General features: G+C 38.8%; 1 protein-coding gene across 1 annotated transcript in view; it reads left to right on the top strand.

Annotated features, from left to right (window-relative positions):
* The first annotated feature begins 4,542 nt into the window (after window positions 1–4,542).
* Window positions 4,543–21,147, top strand: part of nptnb (neuroplastin b) — a 78,209-nt gene continuing 61,604 nt past the window's right edge. The window contains 1 exon segment of the mRNA NM_205705.1: window positions 4,543–4,906. Coding sequence (NP_991268.1) covers window positions 4,825–4,906 — 82 coding nt within the window. The 5' untranslated portion in view covers window positions 4,543–4,824.

Genomic DNA, 21,147 nt, shown 5'->3' with positions numbered 1-21,147 from the left:
TATTTAAATTAATTAATATCCTGACATTGAGAATCTGTTCCAGACTGTTCCATAACTTCACACCACATACAGACACGTTTTTATTTAAAGTTGTCCTTGTTTTTTAACCTCCTAAGGTTTTGTTCTTCTGCATACTCTGCTATGGAGTCTAGTTGATCATGTATATGGTAATAATAATAATAATAGAGTGAGATCAGGGATAGTTAACAGAAAGGCATTGTTATACTTATAATAAAAATAGAACATTGAAGCATAAAGCTTTTTAAATGAGTTCTTTTGTTTGTTTTAAAACAATAAATAAATCAGTTTATTGCCTAAAATAAAAGCGAGGGCTATTTTATTGTATGATATATAATGATATATATTTAGTTTTATTATATTACTGTATTGTTTTAGTATTCAAATATCATATATATATATATATATATATATATATATATATATATATATATATATATATATGTGTGTGTGTGTGTGTGTGTGTGTGTGTGTGCGTGTGTGTGTGTGTGTGTGTGTGTGTGTGTGTGTGTGTGTGTGTGTGTGTGTGTGTGTGTGTGTGTGTGCATAGGTGGGCATAGATACATTTTTTAATCTACATTAATCTCACTGTAATCTTGGAATTAATCTAGATTAAAATGGCTCATTTGAATTCTGTCGAAGGCATTCAGAGTATGTGTGCTACCCAAATAATGACTATATATATATATATATATATAAGTCTTTGAGAATGGGTTTCTCAAGCCAGGTGGCGCATTAGACCAGGGGCTCATCTCCTGTTTTCAAAATGCATCACAAACTGCTGGAGAAACTGTTCTACTGTGATAATTGGTGATGTTCAATAAGATGTACTTGTAGTGTTTACTCACTGTTTATTCAGGTAAACATGAATGTTGAATTGTATTCCTACATAAGCTACAAACAACCATTTTTGATCACCTTAATCTGACTAAAGTCATCACTGAACAGAAATGGAATTAAGACATGTGGAGAATGCCAGCCCAAGCTCATGAGGAAACGTAAGTATTTTACTCTTTGTCAGTTTAGTGGCTGATTCATACAAATTTGTAGAAGTTCAGTCGTGTGAAAATTTACAATTTTAAAAAGGAGGCGTGGCACCCAACCCCACCCCTAACCCCAACCGTCATTGGGTGATGAGCAAATCGTAGTAAATTGTGTGAATTAGATCGTACGTATTCATCGGAATGAGCCACTAAATCAAAAAGTTATGAATCGCCGTGAGTTTGCTTTGAGTATGCAGATATTAGTGGCATTATTGAAGTAAACACCACAATCAAACTATTACCGTCATATTTTCCGACAAGATCTACACACGTAGCTGTCAGTAAAGGACCGCGCACACACACACACACACACACACACATTGTGAAATGCAGAAGGTTTTTTTCTTTCCATTTGGTGTGCGTTATTAAATTCCATTAAACTTTCACCAGTCCTTACTCCTTATTTGCGTCTAATACCCCAGTTTGTCAAGGGGGCATGCATTAAATGTTCATGAGTGAATGTGAAACTGCCGAACTGCAGTTAAAGTCAGCCAAAGTTACAGGAAAATCTTACATGAAAGCACTTCACGTAAACACCTTCATTATATTATTGTCTATTAAGGAAATAACTAAATTACAGATGTCCATGTTAGTGTAGTCAGTCATGTCTTCGAAGTAAGTAAAAGATCCAGAAGGGCATCATGCTAATTTGATTCAGAAGGGCACTTTTTGTCAGACGGCTCACCGGTGATGATGTTGCGATGATGTACATCCTTGCTAAAGTCACCATAGCTTGCGTAGAATAGACCCAGCTCCCAACTCAACTTTGAGAATAGATTAACAGCGATATTTATTTTTTCGTGTGATAATAATTTTGCGTTAACGTCGATGACGGCCCACCACTAATATATATATATATATATATATATATATATATATATATATATATATATATATATATATATATATATATATATAAATATCTCTCTCTCTCTCTCTCTCTCTATATATATATATATATATATATATATATATATAGATAAATATATATATAAAATGTTTATTATTGTTATTATTATTTATTTTTTATGTGTTATTCTTATTTGTTTTGTAATATCTTTGACGAAATGCACTACAGCCACACTGACATTTGGGCATGAGTGGTTATATAACAGTAGTAGACTTGAACTGTTTCCGGACAGAAATGTTCTTTGTAAATGTCAAAGCTTGGGCATGTTAGCACACTCATCACACAGTGTTTTTATTGGCTATTTTACATAACTGCTCAGGTTAATCATATGTTATAAAACTGTGGTAAGAATACATGCATGTTGTCACATTTTGTTTTTGATTCACTGTTATAAAAACACAAACATTAAAAATTACATATTGTATATAAAAACTACTAGCAGCATGCATTGCTATGTGAATATAGCTACAGTCGTTGAGCATTGTGCTGTACACTAATGTATACAAGTGATCTGAATGCAGTTATTATTCTCCAGCACTGGACTCATTCTCCTCATCAGCTTTCTTATGAGTTCATGTTGAATTTCTTTTATGAACAATTCAAGACTCATTACGAACATCAGTTGTCTTTTTTAATGTTTATTTTAAATGACAGTACTTATCGTAACCTATTGTCCGAGGTGCATGAAGGATTTGATGAACAGTATCTGCACTGTCTGCAAGTGTATTGGTACGTTTAATGACAAATTTGAATGGGAAAAGTTTTATATATTATATCTCAGATTAATATATGTTTCCATTATTCTGCGCAAGGGTGTAGAGTTAGCAACAGGGATGTAAAGTAACACATTACAATACTCAAATTACTGTAGTTGAGTAGTTTTTTTCTCAGGGATTATAAAAAATGAGTACTTTGGCTTCCCCTTGAGTACACTTTTAGAGCCGTATCTGTACTTTTACTCCACTACTTTCCTTCAACCTGCAGTCACTACTCTATTTGGAAATCAAAGAAAGAAAGAAAGAAAATCAGGAAAAGAGAAAGAAAAGAAGAAAGGAAGGATGGATGGAAGGAAGAAAGAATAAAAGAAAGAAAAGAAGGCAGGTAGGAAGAAAGAAAGAAAGAAAGAAAGAAAGAAAGAAAGAAAGAAAGAAAGAAAGAAAGAAAGAAAGAAAGAAAGAAAGAAAGAAAGAAAGAAAGAAAGAAAATCAGGAAGAGAGAAAGGAAAGAAAGGAAGGATGGAAGGAAGAAAGAATAAAAGAAAGAAAAGAAGGCAGGTAGGAAGAAAGAAAGAAAGAAAGAAAATCAGGAAGAGAGAAAAAAGAAGAAAGGAAGGATGGAAGGAAGAAATAAAGAATAAAATAAAGAAAGGAAGGCAGGAAGGCAGGAAGAGAGAAAGAAAGGAAGAAAGTAAGAAGGACAGAAAGAAAAGAAGACAGAAAGAAAGAAAATCAGGAAGAGAGAAAGAAAAGAAGGAAGAATGGAAGGATGAAAGAAAGAATAAAAGAGGAAGGAAGAAAGGAAGGCAGGAAGAAAGAAAGAGAAAGAAAAGAAGGAAGGAAGAAAGAATAAAAGAAAGAAAAGAAGGAAGAAAGAGAAAGAAAGAAAGGAAAAATGATGAAAGGAAGGAAGAGAGAAAGAAAGAAGAAAGGAAGAATAAAAGAAAGAAAAGAACAAAGAAAGGAAGAAAGAGAAAGAAAGGAAGGAAGAAAGGAAGGAAGTAAGAAGGACAGAAAGAAAGGAAGAAAAAGAAAGAAAGAAGGAAGGAAGGAAAAAAGGATGAAAAGAAGAAAGGAAGGAAGAGAGAAAGAAAAGAAGAAAGGAAGAAAGAAAGAATAAAAGAAAGAAAAGAACAAAGAAAGGAAGGAAGGAAGAAGGACAGAAAGAAAGAAAGAAAGAAAGAAAGAGAGTAAATCCAATGTACCATTTTTAAGTGCACTAAAAATAGGATTTTCATTGGATTTGCTCATTTTTTAGTAAACAATAGCAAACAATTTATTTAGGCTGGGTCAGTTGGCGTTTCTGTGTGGAGTTCGCATGTTCTCCCCGTGTTGGCGTGGGTTTCCTCCGGGTGCTCCGGTTTCCCCCACAGTCCAAACACATGCGCTATAGGGGGATTGATAAAGAAAATTGGCCGTAGTGTATGAGTGTGTGTGTGGGTGGGTGTTTCCCATTAATGGGTTGCAGCTGGAAGGGCATCTGCTGCGTAAAAACATAAGCTGCATAAGTTGGCGGTTCATTCCACTGTGGCGACCCCTGATTAATAAAGGGACTAAGCTGAAACTAAAATAAATTAATTACTGAATTTAATTTGTTTATTTTATTTCAAACCATTCAAACTGTTTGCATTTTTTTCAGTGTTCCTTTTCCAGAAGTCTGCATTCATTCCTCTACAGAGAAAACTCATGTTAAAAAATGAGATCGCCAGCTATATCAAAAGCCCTTGAATGTTGCGTGTTTAATGTGACCTTTTTTATTTCACATGCAGGCTGAATGGCGCTCAGCTCCAGTGCGCAGGCGCTGCGCAGAGCCGATGCGCCGCAGGCACCGACAGCTGATGATGCGCGCGTAAGAGCCGCGGGTTTCGCGCACTGACAGCTGAAGGTTTTCCGCGATGACGGACACTCGGATGGCCCAGCAGCATCAGCATCATCATCAGCAGCAGCAGCATCAGCATCCCTGAGCGCCGGCGGCAGCAGCATCCTCTCCTCATCCGTCCTCCATGCAGCAGAACCGCGCATCTCCTATCGCGTTTCTCGCCGTGCGCCAGCGCTCCTCCTCCGCCATCCTCCGCCGCTGAAGCCGCTCCGCGTCCACCCTCCGCCCGCAGAGCACCGGCTCTCCTCCCGCGGGGTGATGATGCTGTCCTACAGCGGGATACTCGCGCTGTTTCTGGTCCACGGGAACGTGATGCTCCCGTACGTCTCCTCTCAGAACGGTAAGATGACGGGACGGGATCTCTGTGTGTGTATGTGTGTGTGTGTGTACGTGTGTGTGTGTGTGTGTGTAATCTGCTTTAGAGGTCGATGCCATCTTTATGATGACAGACACCCCGCTGCATTCCAGTCCCGTCGGATGCGTGGAGCGCGGATTTTGCGCGTGATCGCGACAGGAATTGGGGGATTATTTGATCGTGTTTCTCTGCTGTATAAATCAGCGCATGTTTGAATATTGCACCTTCATGAGTGCTGTTTGCGAGGAGTGTTTTCCTTCAGCTCAGAGTCTCCAGAGTAATCCGTGTTGTTTACACTCATCCTTCTGACATTCACATCCTTACACCTCCCGCGTTTGAGCAGAAACCCCGAGCATTACATAATGGCCTGATGTGGATGTAGTGAACACACTGACAGACAAAAATACTTTTTTATGAGTCCGTTTGTGAACACTTCTGTTGGTACAAATAGTGTTTGTGCATTCAATTGATTATAGCACCTTAGGGTATTCATTTAAGTGTGTACACGGGTCCAAGTTTGGACTATTTAATCCATATAATGTATGAAGTAACCCATCCCCATGGGGTGGAGAAATCCTTATTCATTCATTTTCTTTTTTGGCTTAGTCCCTTTATTAATCAGGGGTTGCCACAGCGGAATGAACCACCAACTTATCCAGCACATGTTTTATGTAGCTGATGCCCTTCCAGCCACTCTTTCATTCACACTCATACTCTACAGCCAGTTTAGCTTAATCAATTCCCCTATAGCGCATGTGTTTGGACTGTTGGGGAAACCGGAGCACCCGGGTGAAACCCACACCAACGTGGGGAGAACGTGCAAACTCCACACAGAAATGCCAACTGACCTAGCCAGGACTCGAACCAGCGACCTTCCTGCTGTGAGGCGATCGTGCTACCCCCTGTGCCACCGTGACCCTCACTATTTTTACAAAATTCAATTTGAAGAGATTTCATGCTAGAATGTAGTCATCTTAATCTTAAATCTGCAGTTCATTTAGCGTGAAGATAGCGTGTCTTTCGAAATTTGCATTGTGCATCAATGCTCCAGGCAGTCAGCGGGAGCTTCGCGCTCACCTACCCCGACCGAGAGCAGCTTTAAGTCGGCCAATCCATCTCAGATCTGCCACTGGATCCCATCACTTGATTAGTGCTAAACATGGTATATAAACATTCATCTTGTGTATAACCAATGTGGCGTAAAAAGCAAGAAAGTCGCTGGTTCGAGTCTCAGCTGGGCCAGTTGGCATTTCTGTGTGGAGTTTGCATGTTCTCCCTGTGTTCGTGTGGGTTTCCTGCGGGTGCCAAGACAAGTCCAAAGACATGTGATATAGGGGAATTGGGTAAGCTAAATTGTCCGTAGTTTATGAGTGAATCAGTGTGTATGGGTGTTTCCCTGTACTGGGTTGCAGATTGAAGGGCATCCGCTGCGTAAAACATATGCTGGATAAGTTGGCGGTTCATTCCACTGTGGCGACCCCTGATAATAAAGAGACTAAGCCGAAAAGGAAATTAATGAGTGGGTGTTTCCCAGTGTTGGGTTGCGGCTTGAAGGGCATCCACTGCGTAAAACATATGCTACTGAACATAAGTTACATAAGTGCTACATATGCTACATAAGTTACTGAACCACACTGTTCCAGTTTCTATGACCATTTATGTGAAGCTGCTTTGACACAATCTACATTGTAAAAGCGCTATACAAATAAAGCTGAATTGAATTGAATATGCTGGATAAGTTAGCGGTTTATTCCACTGTGGCGACCCCTGATAATAAAGGGACTAATCCAAAAAGAAAATGAATGAAAATATGGGTGTTTCCCAGTGTTGGGTTGCAGCTGGGAGGGCATCCGCTGCGTAAAACATATGCTGGATAAGTTGACAGTTCATTCCACTGTGGCAACCCCTGATAATAAAGGGACTAAGCCGAAAAGGAAATGAATGAGTGGGTGTTTCCCAGTGTTGGGTTGCGGCTTGAAGGGCATCCACTGCTTAAAACATATGCTGGATAAGTTGGCGGTTCATTCCACTGTGGCGACCCCAGATAATAAAGGGACAAAGCCGAAAAGAAAATGAATGAATGGGTGTTTCCCAGAGTTGGGTTGCGGCTGGAAGGGCATCCGCTGCGTAAAACATATGCTGGATAAGTTGGCGGTTCATTCCACTGTGGCGACCCTTGATAATAAAGGGACTCAGCCAAAAAGAAAATGAATATTGACCAAATATTGTATGTTTTGACTAAAATCTGTGTGTATGTGTCTTGTGACTATACTTATGTCATTGAATCTGATATTTGAGTCTGTTTGGTAGCCAATTTCACTTGGTTTACTCTGATATATTGGTTATTACTAGGCCCACACGAAATTTGCGCATGCAGAATCCTGCAGATTTTCAGCCCATCATTGATTCTGTTTATTTACTTCTGTAAATGTGTCTAAATTTATATTTATTCAGTTTTTAAATTAATTTCAGTAATATTATCATCTAATATGAAAATATTCATATGATTTGTTTACAATATACTTTGTAAAGTAATATTAAATGAGAGACTTGCTTTGTTTACCAAATAAAGTGGATCTAATTGGATTTTTTTATTTATTATTTTTTATTTAATATATTAAGGTTTTAGTCCAAAATCATTCCGCATAAATCTGCAGATTTTTAACAAAATTCTGCACAGAAATAGCAAGTAATGTCAGATTCCGTCTGATTACCTAAACTACTAATAATATGTTTCAGACTCAAAACATTTGACCAAAGTTATTCAGTTTAAAAGCAAAGCTAAAAAATACAAAGGAAATAGATGAAAACTTTTGCCTGTCTAGAAATGAATAAAAAATTCTCAAAAAAAAAAAAATTCTCTCGTTATTTTGGCATTTAGCAAATGTAAATAATTTAGGTAAACCTAAAGGAGTAAATGTTTAGTACAATTTACCAGCAGAATTTTTTTTTAAATGTTTATTTTTTTTATAGTGTATGTAAGCTTACACCTAACAATTTTCAAGAGGAACACTTTTGTACATATTAGGTACCAATATATACCCTTGAGGTATTAATATGGACCTTTTTGGTACAAATTTGTGCCTTTTGAAAAGGTGCCAGCCCAGTGACAGCTCATGTACCTTTATTTCAGATATGTTGCCTAATCGCACATTTGCTGACTTAATTAATATTAATTAATATCTTTGCTGATAATTAATATTTAGAATATAAATAAACATAAGAATAAAAAAATGACTATGTTGGATCTGTTAGTTGGTGTAGTAACTAGTGCAGAAGCAGGTTGAGCTGAAGTGGAAAGCGGTGTGTTTGTGAGCAGTAAGTAATGAGTGTGTGTCCCTGAAGGCTCGTCTCTGACTTTACATTGTGGAGAGTCACAGCTGTGACCAGGAGAGGGCACATACATCACCTGCAGACAAACAAGGCCAGGGTATTCCCTCCTCAGACTGCAAAAAAAGCAAACACACACACACACACAGAGAAAGCATACGTCAGTTTGGTGTCCGAGAGCCTGGTTTTGTGCAGCGCGTCACAGAAAAGCATCTGCTGAATGCAAATATGAAGCAGATTCTGACAGCACAGATGTCAGAGTGAAAAAAGAAACCGTCATCTAGAAATAAACTTGCCACAACATTTAATAGTGAATGTAGAAGAATCAGCTTATGATTATGACCATAAATAGAGGTAATGACCACAAATGCATGTAAACAGTTTATAAACATGATGAGATTTTGGGAAACCTGTTTGATAATGCCATTATAAATGTTTAGTTCTGGCACTACCTTTTTTTTAATAGTGAATGTAGAAGAATTACCTTTAATAATCACAAATGCATGTAAATACTGTATACACTCGCTGGCCACTTTATTAGGTACACCTTATTAGTACCTGGTTGGACCCCCTTTTGCCTTCAGAGCTGCCTTAATCATTCATGGCAGAGTTTCTGCTACTGGAAATATTCCTCAGAGATTTTGCTCCATATTGACATGATAGCATCACACAGTTGCTGCAGATTTGTCAGCTGCACATCCATGATGCCAATCTCCCGTTCCACCACATCCCAAAGGTGCTCTATTGGATTGGGCTCTGGTGACTGTGGAGGCCATTTAAGCACAGTGAACTCATCGTCATGTTCAAGAAACCAGTCTGAGATGATTGAGCTTTATGACATTATATACAGTTTATATACAATATAACAAAATGTATAGATGATTGTTTTTACAAATGTAAGCAAAATATATAATTCCAATTCTTAAAAGGAATGAATGCCACATATATTAGATTATTTAAATAGTTTATGTACAGTTGAAGACAATCATTATCAGCTCCTGTCAAATTCGTATGCTTTTTTCGCATATATCTTAATTGAGGTTAAACAGTTCAAAGATTTATTTCCCCTGCAGTTTCTTTTATTATGACTGAAAAAATACAATTATTAAAAAATAAAATAAAAATCCTTAGTAAAAACTGCTATTATTAGTCCTTTTAAGAATTAATTTTTTCTATTGGCTCCAAAACAAACACTGTTGTTCAATAGCATGCCTATCCTAACCTAATTAATCTAGTGAAGCCTTTAAATGTCACTTTCAGCTGAATACTAGTATCTTGAAGAATATCTAGTCTAATATTACGTGCTGTCATCATGGCAAAGATTTTTAAAAAATAGTTAATATGTTAAGGAATGTGTTTTAAAAATATTATCTCCATCCCTTTCTACACTTTTGCAACCAAGTGGACCAAACAGCACAATATAATTTAAATAAAACATAAAGGTTAAACAGTAAATTACTTTTGATATTGTATGTAAATAAATATACTCAATATTATCTCTTTTTTATTTTTACTTATTTATTATTAATATTATTTTTTATTTACTTATTTATTATTGTTATTATTTTTATTATTATAATTATTATTGTTATTATTATTATTATTTTCTTACTGTAATATTTTTAAGTAAATCTATCTATCAATCTATTCTAGGCCTGTCACCATATCTATATTTTTTTATGATATAATGCACCAAAATATATCACGAGAAACAATATTATTGTCATTTTAAGACCATTTCATGCCACTCATTACATAATGCCAGAATGACAATATAATATCATCACAATGCGAGTACACTCTTCCAGCGAACACATCATATTTTATTCTTAATATTTCATTTAATTATAGTTTTATTAATATAGAATTGGATTCAGAATGTGAAATGCATATCCTAAGTAAATGATAATAAATGTTAACACAAAAGTGCAAGGTTAAAAGTAACAGAGGCTGTGATATCTGCTGCCAGATCGATTTTCAGTCGTCAGACACCCACATGAGAATATACTATAGTAATTTATAGTCAATACTAGAGTGTTTTTAACCACGCTGACACCTCTAATAGAGATAGAGATGTTGCACAGGCTAAATTGTTGACTTGAATTGGTGTTTATGTATGAGCGATATATACAGTTGAAGTCAGAATTATTAGCCTCCCTTTGAATTTCTTTTTCTTTTTTAAATATTTCCCAAATTATGTTTAGCAGAGCAAAGATATTTTCACAGTGTGTCTGATAATATTTTTTCTTCTGGAAAAAGTCTTGTTTGTTTTATTTCGGCTAGAATTAAAGCAGTTTTTAATTTTTTAATCACCATTTTAAGGACAAAATTATTAGCCCCTTTGGGCTAATTTTTAATTCGATAGTCTACAAACCAGCGGTATACAATAACTTGCCTAATTACCCTAACTTGTCTAGTTAATCTAATGAACCTAGTGAAGCCTTTAATTGTCACTTTAAGCTGTATAGAAGTGTCTTGAAGAATATCTATTCTAATATTATTTACTGTCTTCATGGCAAAGATAAAATAAATCAGTTATTAGAGATGAGTTATTAACACTATTATGATTAGAAATGTGTTAAAAAATCTGCTCTCTGTTAAACAGAAAACAAGGAAGAAAATAAACAGGGGGGCAAATAATTCGGGGGGGCTAATAATTCTGACTTTAACTGTATATTGCATTACCAAAAATGATAGAGCTCATGTCTATATGAAGAGTTCAGATGCAAAAACCTGAAGTGCTGTCTCAAATTACTATAGAAAATGAACATTTTTCTCAAACTCCTTTGTTTATCTTGAGATATTTCAATTTAAAGACCAGAAAAAGGACTTATTCTTTGCCATAAAAAAGTGATATTACTAAACTTACAAACAGGCGCCTGATAAAAATGCTCATTTTAGAGGAAAACTTTAAATGATAGAGGTTTTTGCATCTAAACTCATCATATATTGATTATTGTGACAGGCCTAATCTGTTCAATAGTTCAGTAGTAAATGTGTGCATTATTACAACCTATTAAAAGCTATGCTTGCACATTTACCCCAGTCTAGTCTAGCCAGTGGTTGCAGAGAGGACATTTGGGGAGGTTTTTGATGTACAGTATGGAGTGTGGGTGTGTGCGTGTGTATGTGTGTGTGGGTCTCCTTTGATTCGTCCAGACATAAGGTCAGTGGCTCTCCTCAGTAATCCAGCTATTGTTTGGTAAAGCCTGAGCGTACAGATTCCAGACCTCTCAGCATTGAACTGTGGAATTGCGGCCCACTCAACACTTCATATTCAAACCTGATTACTAAAATATAGACCGAATTAAATCAGCGTTCCCCGAGACGCTCTAAAAGCAATCATTCAGAACCCTAGAGGAACAAGCACTTTATTAGACGCAGAGCTGTTTAGTGGGCATGTTTTGTGGTTAATACTGTTGATGGTATCCCTTTTGCACTTTATTTAATATATAAACAGTCTCAACGAAGGGAGACAAATCAGTTTCAGTCTATAAGACAGGGGTTTTTTCTTGTTGCGTTTAATTGCTGAAGCTTTTATCATGATCTATGGTATTGTCAAGATACTTAAATAATACTAGTATAAAAATAGCTACTTAAATAATTTAATAATAGTAAAATAATCTTATTTAAGCCACAAACAAGATTATTTTTTTTGTTTTGAAGGGGAAACAAAACAGTATTTTTTTTTTCTTGTCTGGTGATTTTTGCAGGTTTTAGATATCTGGGCTAGAAACATGACAAAAAATGCACATTTACATGATATATTATGCATATTTTGCAGTGCAGAACTGATTAGACTGAAGGGTTGGTTGAGTTTCTGATTGAAGAAATCATCCTATATTTGTTGCACTCTTGTAAGCACCAGGTTTGGGTGGTGAGCATCTGTTTTTAAAATAATTGCATTGCACAACGGGGTTTTCTTCTTCTCTGTGTTTGTCCTGTTTTTAGTACCGATATCTCAGCATTTGTTGAACAGTTGAGCACTGCACTGTAAGCAGCGCTGTAATATCCTCAAGGTCACGTCTTTAAGCTCTCAAGGAAATGCATGAACTGATCACACTGCTCTGACATAATGCGAGACACATTGGATGAAAATGCATGAATGTAAATTTATATGATATGCAGCATGACTTAAATTCAAATGTTAGTTTTTATGCATTATATGAGACAAAATATTTAATTTTTAATTTAATATATATATATATATATATTTTTTTTTTTTTTTAAAGTAAATGTAATTTATTATTTTTAACTTTAGATTATTTTAATATTTTATTTAAATATTGATTATATTTTTAACAATAGATTTATTTATTTCTAATATATAAATAATTAAACAATATTAAGAAATAATCTATTTAACTGTAGATGTATTTATTTAAGTAAATATGCTTTATTATTTTAAGCTTTAAGTTTTTAAATATTTTAATTATATATATATATATATATATATATATATATATATATATATATATATATATATATATATATATATATATATATATATATATATTATTTTAAGTAAATATTCATAATACTTATAAATATAAAATAAGTAAATAAACTTATTTTAAACATTAGATTGTTAAAATTTTGCTTATTTATTTTAAGTAAATTGCTTTATTTTTTAAGCTTTACATTTTTTACATATTTAATTTAAATATAGATTTTTATTTAAAGTAAATATACTTAATTATTTATGCTTTAGATTTTTTAAATAGTTTATTCAAAATAACTAGTTGTTTATATATTTTTAAATATATACTTTATTAGTTTGAGATTTAGTTTATTTAAATATTTTAAATAATTGTAGATTTATTTAATGAGCAAATATACTTTATTATTTAAAGCTTTAGATTGTTTCAATATTTTATTTAACTGTAGATGTATTTATTTAAGTAAATATGCTTTATTATGCTAAGCTAAGCTTTATTATGCTAAGTTATTTTTAATATTTTAATTAAATATTTTAAACATTTTATAAATATTGATTATTTATTTATTTTAAGTAAATATGCTTTATTTTTTTAGGCTTTAAAATATTTAAAAAGGCAAAAGGCAATTCATTCTACTGTAGTGACCCCTTATTAATAAAGAGACCAAGCTGAAAAGAAAATGAATGAATGAATGGTTTAAATATTTTATTAGATTTTTTTATTTTAAGTAAATATACTTTATTATTTTTAGCTTTAGTTAATATTTTATTTAATTATAGATTATTTATGTGTTTTAGATAAATATGCTTTATTATTTTATGCTTTAGATTAGTTAAAAATTTTATTTAAATATTGGCAATTTGCTTATTTTAAGTAAATATACTTTATTATTGTAAGCTTTAGATTATTTAAATATTTTAATAAAACGAATTTGTTTTACTTTTAAGTAAATATACTTTTTCAATCACTTATTTCAATATTTTATTTATTTATAGATTGTTTATTTATTTAAGAAAAATACTTTATTATTTTATGCTTGAGATTATTGAAATATTTTATTTAAATATTAGATATTTATTTATTTATTTTGAGTAAATCTACTTTATTATTTTAAGCTTTAGTTTATTTAAATATTTGTGCTTTTTAAATAAAAAAATAAATAAAATATTGTAAAAATAAATCAGCCAATCAATATGAAAAATATGTCGGCTGCCTTTGAATTAAATACAATTTAATGATAGTATTTGCTCTTAGTTTTCATCTTGAGTTATCATGTTAAGTTTTCATTTAAGAATGCTTAAATATTGAAACATGAAACTATGAATAAAAGTAAATATTATTAAGACAGTTTTTCAAGGTCATGCATTATCAATTCAAAACAAGTCATTATGAGAAAATAAAGCAAGATTACTATATTTAATTAGTCTCTCTGGGACAAATGCTGAGTTGTTTATCATATATCAAAGTAAAAAATCATATTTAATGTTTTAATGAAAAATTCATTGTGTTTTTTGTATCTTTCATTGTTTTACGTAGTTGTTGTTAATATTATTATCATGTAATGTGCCCTTATCTATATCGATTTTGCCATGAAATAGCCAGGTTGTTGTAATTATGTGTGGATCATCCTAGTGTTACCATAGATGAGGCAGAAATTATTCATTCATTCATTCATTCATTTTCCTTCAGCTTAGTCCCTTTATTCATCGCCACAGTGGAATGAACCGCCAACTATTCCAGCATATGTTTTAAGCATCCCCTTCCAGCCGCAACCCAGTACTGGAAAACAATTTCATTCACTCATTCAATTTATTTCCGGCTTAGTTCCTTTATTAATCTGGGGTCGCCACAGTGGAATGAACCGCCAACTATTCCAGGATATGTTTTAAGCAGTGGATGCCCTTCCAGCCGCAACCCAATACTGGAAAACACCCAAAGACTCTCACATTCACATACACTGATACACCACGGCCAATTTCATTAATTAATTAATTTTATTTCCGGCTTAGTCCCTTTATTAATCTGGGGTCTCCACAGTGGAATGAACCGCCAACTTATCCAGCACATGTTTTATGCTGTGGATGGCCTTCCAGCTGCAACCCATCTCTGGGAAACACCCATACAGTCTCATTCCCAGCCAATTTAGCTCATCCAATTCACGTCACCCTGAGGTATAATCTTCATTGTATTTCATTTCTCCTTGACCGATATGCATTTTATCTTTGTACAATTATTTCCTGCGCTACTGGATCTGTTCCTCAGTCGCTCTTTTTCCATCCCAGTCTCAGTCTTTTTGGCTCTGTTGCTTTCTGATTTCCCACATCTGCAAACACAGCTGTGCAGACGCCTTCATTCACACGCCACATTACCTGAGCTCGTCTTATTATTAATCAATTCATCTGATTGTAACATAAACAGCGTGTCGTCTGTGTGTATTTACAGTTGAAGTCATAATTAATCGGCCTCCTGTGAAATGTCAATTCTTTTGTTTAATGGACGCGTTGTTTAATACATAATTGACTTTTTTCATTTTAGTCATGATGACAGCACATAATATTTGACTAGATATTCTTCAAGACACTAGTATTGAGCTTAAAGTGACATTTAAAGGCTTTACTGGTTTAATTAGGGTACAAATAGAGTATTAAGGCAAGTCAATAGACTACAGCAGTTTGTTCTGTAGACAAGAAATGTATATCCATTCATTCATTTTCCTGTCGGCTTAGTCCCTTTATTAATCTGGGGTCGCCACTCCACAGCGGAATGAACCGCCAACTTATCCAGCACATTTTTATGCAGCGGATGCCCTTTCAGCTGCAACCCATCTCTGGGAAACATCCACAGCCACATTCACACACACACACACTACAGACAATTTAGCCTACCCAATTCACCTGTACCGCATGTCTTTGGACTGTGGGGGAAACCGGAGCACCCGGAGGAAACCCACTCGGACACAGGGAGACCATGCAAACTCCGCACAAAAACGCCAACTGAGCCGGGGATCAAACCAGCGATCTTCTTGCTACCTACTGGGCCACTGTGTCGCCAGAAATGCATAATTATAGTATTTTCAAAATAAAATATGTTATTAAAATATATATTTATGCACTAAAATGTTAAAATATGTATATGTAGATAAACTATATTTACTATCATTCATTACAGTGTGCTAAATGTTGTTTTGTTTGCTAATTATATTTTTATTAGGGATGTTAGAATAATGAAGCAAGTCATTAGACTACAGTGGTTTGTTCTTTGGACAATTAAAAAAAATAACAACGCATAAATAGAAATGGAGACTTAACGGCCACTTTATTAGGTACACCTTTGTTACAAACCCCTGATGTTAGTCTAGGGTGTGGGGTTTGACATTTATTTAAATAAAATATATTTATATAAACAGTGAATAAGTGGAAAGACAACCAAAGTAATGCCAAAAAATGTGTGCTTTTATTTACAATCCCAAAGTGGACAACAACAACGAATTAATCAAAAATAAAGAAAAAGTAAGTAAAGCAAAAATATACTATTTACAATATGTACAACACTGAAACAAATAAAGACAGGAAAAACAAGAGAGCTGGCAGAAGGGACGCGGGCGGCGCTAAAGAAATGAAAAGAACAAAACCCAAACTAAATCTAACTTCCCAGAAGCATCTAGCTAACTAACTATGCGAAAAACAGTATAATTAACACACGAAGATCTTCCGAGTCCTAACTATCTACTCTATCTATCCAAAAAGTACAAGGAGTGGCGCTCGCCCCTAACCTAGTGTACTAGACAGCAGAGTAGTCCTGAGTGTTGCGAAATGTATGTCACGTGACCTTCTTACCTGTCTGCTTCGTCCAAGCCTCGTAAACAACGATAAACTAAGAACAATGTACGAATAACGGACGGATAACGTGCACACAGAAACAAGCAACAACAAAACACAGTTAGACAGGGTAATTTCTAAACGCACGCGGTAAATACAAACAAGCGACAAAGCAGCAAAAGAGAAAAATGCAAGCAAGAAAAAGCGAGTTGTCTGGTGCGCGCTTTTAAGACGGGTGGTCTTTGCTCATTGGATGTGACGTAAGAGTGACGTAACCGGGGAGTAATGACTGACAGCTAATACTACTAATACTACAACAAATACTAGGTTGGACCACCTTTTGCCTTCAGAACTGCCTTAATCCTTTATGGAATATATTCAACAAGGCACTGGAAATATTCCTCAGAGATATTTCTCCATGATCGCATCACGCAGCTGCTGCAGATTTGTCGGCTGCACATCCATGATGCCAATTTCCCCGTTCCACCACATCCCAAAAGTGCTCTATTAGATTGAGCTCTGGTGACTGTGGAGGCCATTTGAGTACAGTGAACGTTCGAGGTTACTAAAGTAACCCTTCGTTCCCCGAGGAGGGGAACGGAAGCACTATAAGTGGATTTGATTTGTAAAATCCACGCATTGGGGAGGTTCGGTTCAGAAGCTACTCGTCTGAAAGAGTATTGAACGGGCCAATTAAGAATGAATTGGCAGCGCAAGCCTGCGCAGGTGAGCGGCATAAGCAATCAACTGAGTATATAAGCTCACCTGGCGCCAGCAGACGCTATCCTTTTTAAGCTGAAGAGACTTTCAACAGCTAAGGGACAGTCATTATGGCGACGGAGTATAGTGCTTCCGTTCCCCTCCTCGGGGAACGAAGGGTTACTTTAGTAACCTCGAACGTTCCCCTTCGGGGGGAACTTCAGCACTATAAGTGGATTTGATTTGTAAAATCCACGCATTGGGAGCCCATTGAAAGCGCCATAATGACTGCACCTTACCAACACCCCCGATGAGGAGATAGTCAAGCAAGCGTGACGCACCCGCATCATGGGGGGCGCGGTCCTCCAACGTGTCCCTGGCCCTAATTTATCCTACTTCAACAGAAGTTTTACGGATTTAGATATATTTTTTGGGAAGTCGTGAGCATCTAGATAATTCTAGGAAAATACGACAGTACGTTGGGAAGCGTGCAATCCCGATAGGGAGGACGCTGCGGAGGCCATCCGTTACCCAAGGGGGGATAGATGGCAGAATTACATATGGACTAGCCCTAAAAAGGGGGAGTACGCATAGCAAAAAGAGTGGTTAGCGGGGAGGGAAGACACGGGTCCGCCCAGGGGGGGGGACTTAACCGTGGCTGAATAAGCATATGGGATCGCCTAGTGGGGACCACGCATAGCAGGCACCTTTACCCAAAACGCGGGCTGACCAGCGGGCAGACCTACAACGTAGTGGGCCAGCAAGTGACTCCTCCGCTGAGTCAGTGCTGGGGGCCACGGAGGAATCTGCAGGGCTCACCTGACGGGGAACTTTACTGACAGATAAAAAGGCGCACGTATCTCCGTGTTAGGGAAAATGGCGCAGCAAGCGTGTTTCAACACCCTACCGAATAGTTTCCTCAATCACCAAGGGTTACCTAATACCCTTGAGGAAACCGGCTCCACTCGCAGATTGTAAAACCTTGCAAATGTGTTGGGTGTCACCCAGCCCGCAGCTCTACAGAAGTCTGTTAGAGGGGCGCCGCGTGCGCGCGCTCGAGAGGATGCGAAACTCCGAGTGGAGTGCGCACGCGCTCTCGGGGGACGCGGCTTATCTCGGCTCTGATAGTGAAAGAAAGGCATCCACAATCTAGTGGGAACTTATTTCGGTACGGCACTTCCCTGCTGCCGACCGTTATAACAGACGAAGAGCTGCTCAGATGATCTAAACTCTGAGTGCGGTCCGGATAATACGCAAAACGCGAACTGGACAATAAAGAAGGGCTGGGTCTGCCTCCTCCGAGGGCAGCGCTTGCAGGCTCACTACCTCGTATTAAAACGGAGTGGTAGGAACCTTGGGCACATATCGCGGGCGGGGTCTCAGGACGTGAGAGAAGCCAGCCCAATTACAGGCACGAGTCACTGACCGAAAAAATGCCTCCGGGTCCCCGACCCTCTAATCGATATCAACGCGACCAGCAGAGCTGTCTTCAGGGACAGAAAGATACTGAGTCGAGGATCGAAGGGATCTGACGCGGCTTGTGTAGCGAGGGCGAGATCCTAAGAGGGCATGAGAGGGGGCGGGATGGATTAATTCGCTTAACGCCCCTGAGGAACCGGATGATGAGGTTATGCGTTCCCACGGTGCTGCCAGCCACCGCGTTATGAGAGCGGAGATGGCAGCCACGTAACCTTGAGTGTGGAGGGCGACAGCCTGCTCTCCAGCTTCTCTCGGCGTAAAGAAAGCACAACGCTGATCTGGCAAATTACGGGGGTCTTCTCAGCGAGAGACACACCATTCAGTGAATAGACTCCACTTCAGGGCATAGGCGCGCTCGGGGAGGGGGCTCTAGCCCGAGTGACGGTATTAGCCACCGCAATCGGAGGTTACCTAAGTCTTCCTCGCGTCTAAAATCTCTTCAAAGATCGGCGAGGGTGCCAGGTGGTGCCCTGTCCCTGAGAGAGTAGGTGCTCTCTCGAAGGGACTGCCAGGGGAGGGCTATCGCGAGGGAGAGCTCTGACATCCAGGTCCGGTTGAGCCAGAGGGGCGCAACCAGCAACCTGTTCCTCGTCCTCTTCCTGACCTTGCACAGTAACTGCGCGAGCAGGCTCACTGGGGGAAACGCGTATTTGCGCGTGCCCCGAGGCCAGCTGTAAGCCAGTGCATCCGTGCCGAGAGCACTCGGTCAGGGAAAGAACAACTAGCAATGAGCGATCTCGGGGGAAGCAACAGATCGATCTGGGCTTCCCCGAATCGCGCCCATATCAGCTGAACAGACTCGGGGTGGAGTCTCCATTCTCCAGGACGCAAGGCTGCCGTGAGAGCGCATCGGCTGCACGGTTGAGCTTGCCTTAATATGAATGGTGTGCAGCGATTTCAGCCGCGGATGACTCCAGAGGAGCAGACGGCGGGCGAGCTGAGACATGCGGCGAGAGCGCATACCCCCTATACGGCTGATATACGCCACCGCCGCCGTACTGTCCGTCCTGACCAGCACGTGTTGCCGCTCCAGCACCGGAAAAAAAACGGTGGAGAGCGAGGAACACTGCCAACAGCTCCAGGCGATATGCCAATGCAACTGGGTACCTTTCCACAGGTCCGCAGCCGCATGCCCGCAACGCACAGCCCCCCAGCCCGTGTTGGAAGTGTCTGCTGAAACGACAACAAGACTGGACGCCTGTTCTAGAGACACCCAGGCCTGTAGGAACGAGGGGTCGCTCCAAGGGCTGAGGGCGCGGCGACACAGCGCAGTAACAGAGACTCGGTGTGCGCGCGCGTGCCATGCGCATCTGGGGACTCGATCGTGAAGCCAGTGCTGAAGTGGTCTCATATAGAATAATCCGAGCGGCATGAAGCGGCTGCGGATGCCATATGCCCCAGGAGCCTCTGAAATAGTTTCAGTGGGACCACTATTTTACTGTCGAGCTCTCTCAGACAGTACAGCATCAGCTGAGCGCGCTCTCCGGAGAGGCGCGCTGCCATGGTGACCGAGTCCAGCTCCAGCCCGAGAGAAGAGATCCTCTGCACGGGGGCGAGTTTGCTCTTTTCTCGGTTGACCTGAAACCCCCACAGGTGGAAGTGCCAGAGCACTTTGTCTCTGTGCATAATCAACTGCTCCGAGAGAGGGCAAAAATCAGCCAGTCGTAAAGAATTGAGTATGCAGATGCCCGCGAGCCGAAGGGGCGCTGAGGCACCCTCCGCGGGCTTGGTGAGGACCCGCGGAGACAGAGAGAGCCCGAAGGGGAGGGCTTTGTATTGCCAAGCTCGACCTTCAAACGCAAACCGCAGAAACTGTCGGTGGCGAGGAAGAGTGGAGACATGGAAATACGCGTCCATCAGGTCTAATGCTGCAGACCAACCCAGAGGACGAACGCACCGGAGGATGCGCTTCTGCGTGAGCATTCTGAACGGCAGCTTGTGCAGGCAGCGGTTCAAAACGCGCAGATCTAGGATTGGCCGTGACCCACCGCTCTTTTTGGGCACGATGAAGCGTGGGCTGTAAAACCCACCCTCCATCTCGGCTGGAGGGAGCGGCTCGATTGCATCCTTCGCCAGGAGGACAGCAATCTCCTCTCGCAAGACAGGGGCGGACAGGGGGCTGACCCTGGTGAATACACACCCGTGACTTGGGGGGCCGTTTCGCGAACTGAATCGCATAGCCGAGTCTGATTGTGCGTATGAGCCACCGCGAAGAGCTGGCCCGCGCTAACCAGGCAGGCAGAGCTCTCGCTAATGGACTCATCGCTACAATCGCTGACGTACCAGCAGTGGGGCAGCGCGGAGTGGGTGTGCTGATCCGGGAAGCTCGCGGGTCCCACGGAAAAGCTGGAGGTGAGATATTTGCTCTCACTCCAAACCCGAGCTCCGGAGGGGAGGCTCGAGGGGTGGGAGAAAGGAGACCGTCCTCCCAGCGCTCGTGAGCCACTGGCGAAACGCACCG

Source organism: Danio rerio, chromosome 18, assembly GCF_052040795.2.
Source record: "Danio rerio strain M-AB ecotype USA chromosome 18, GRCz13ab, whole genome shotgun sequence".
Lineage (NCBI taxonomy): Eukaryota > Metazoa > Chordata > Actinopteri > Cypriniformes > Danionidae > Danio > Danio rerio.
The sequence above is the reverse complement of the archived record's forward strand: the minus strand, read 5'-3'. Positions and strand labels throughout refer to the sequence as shown.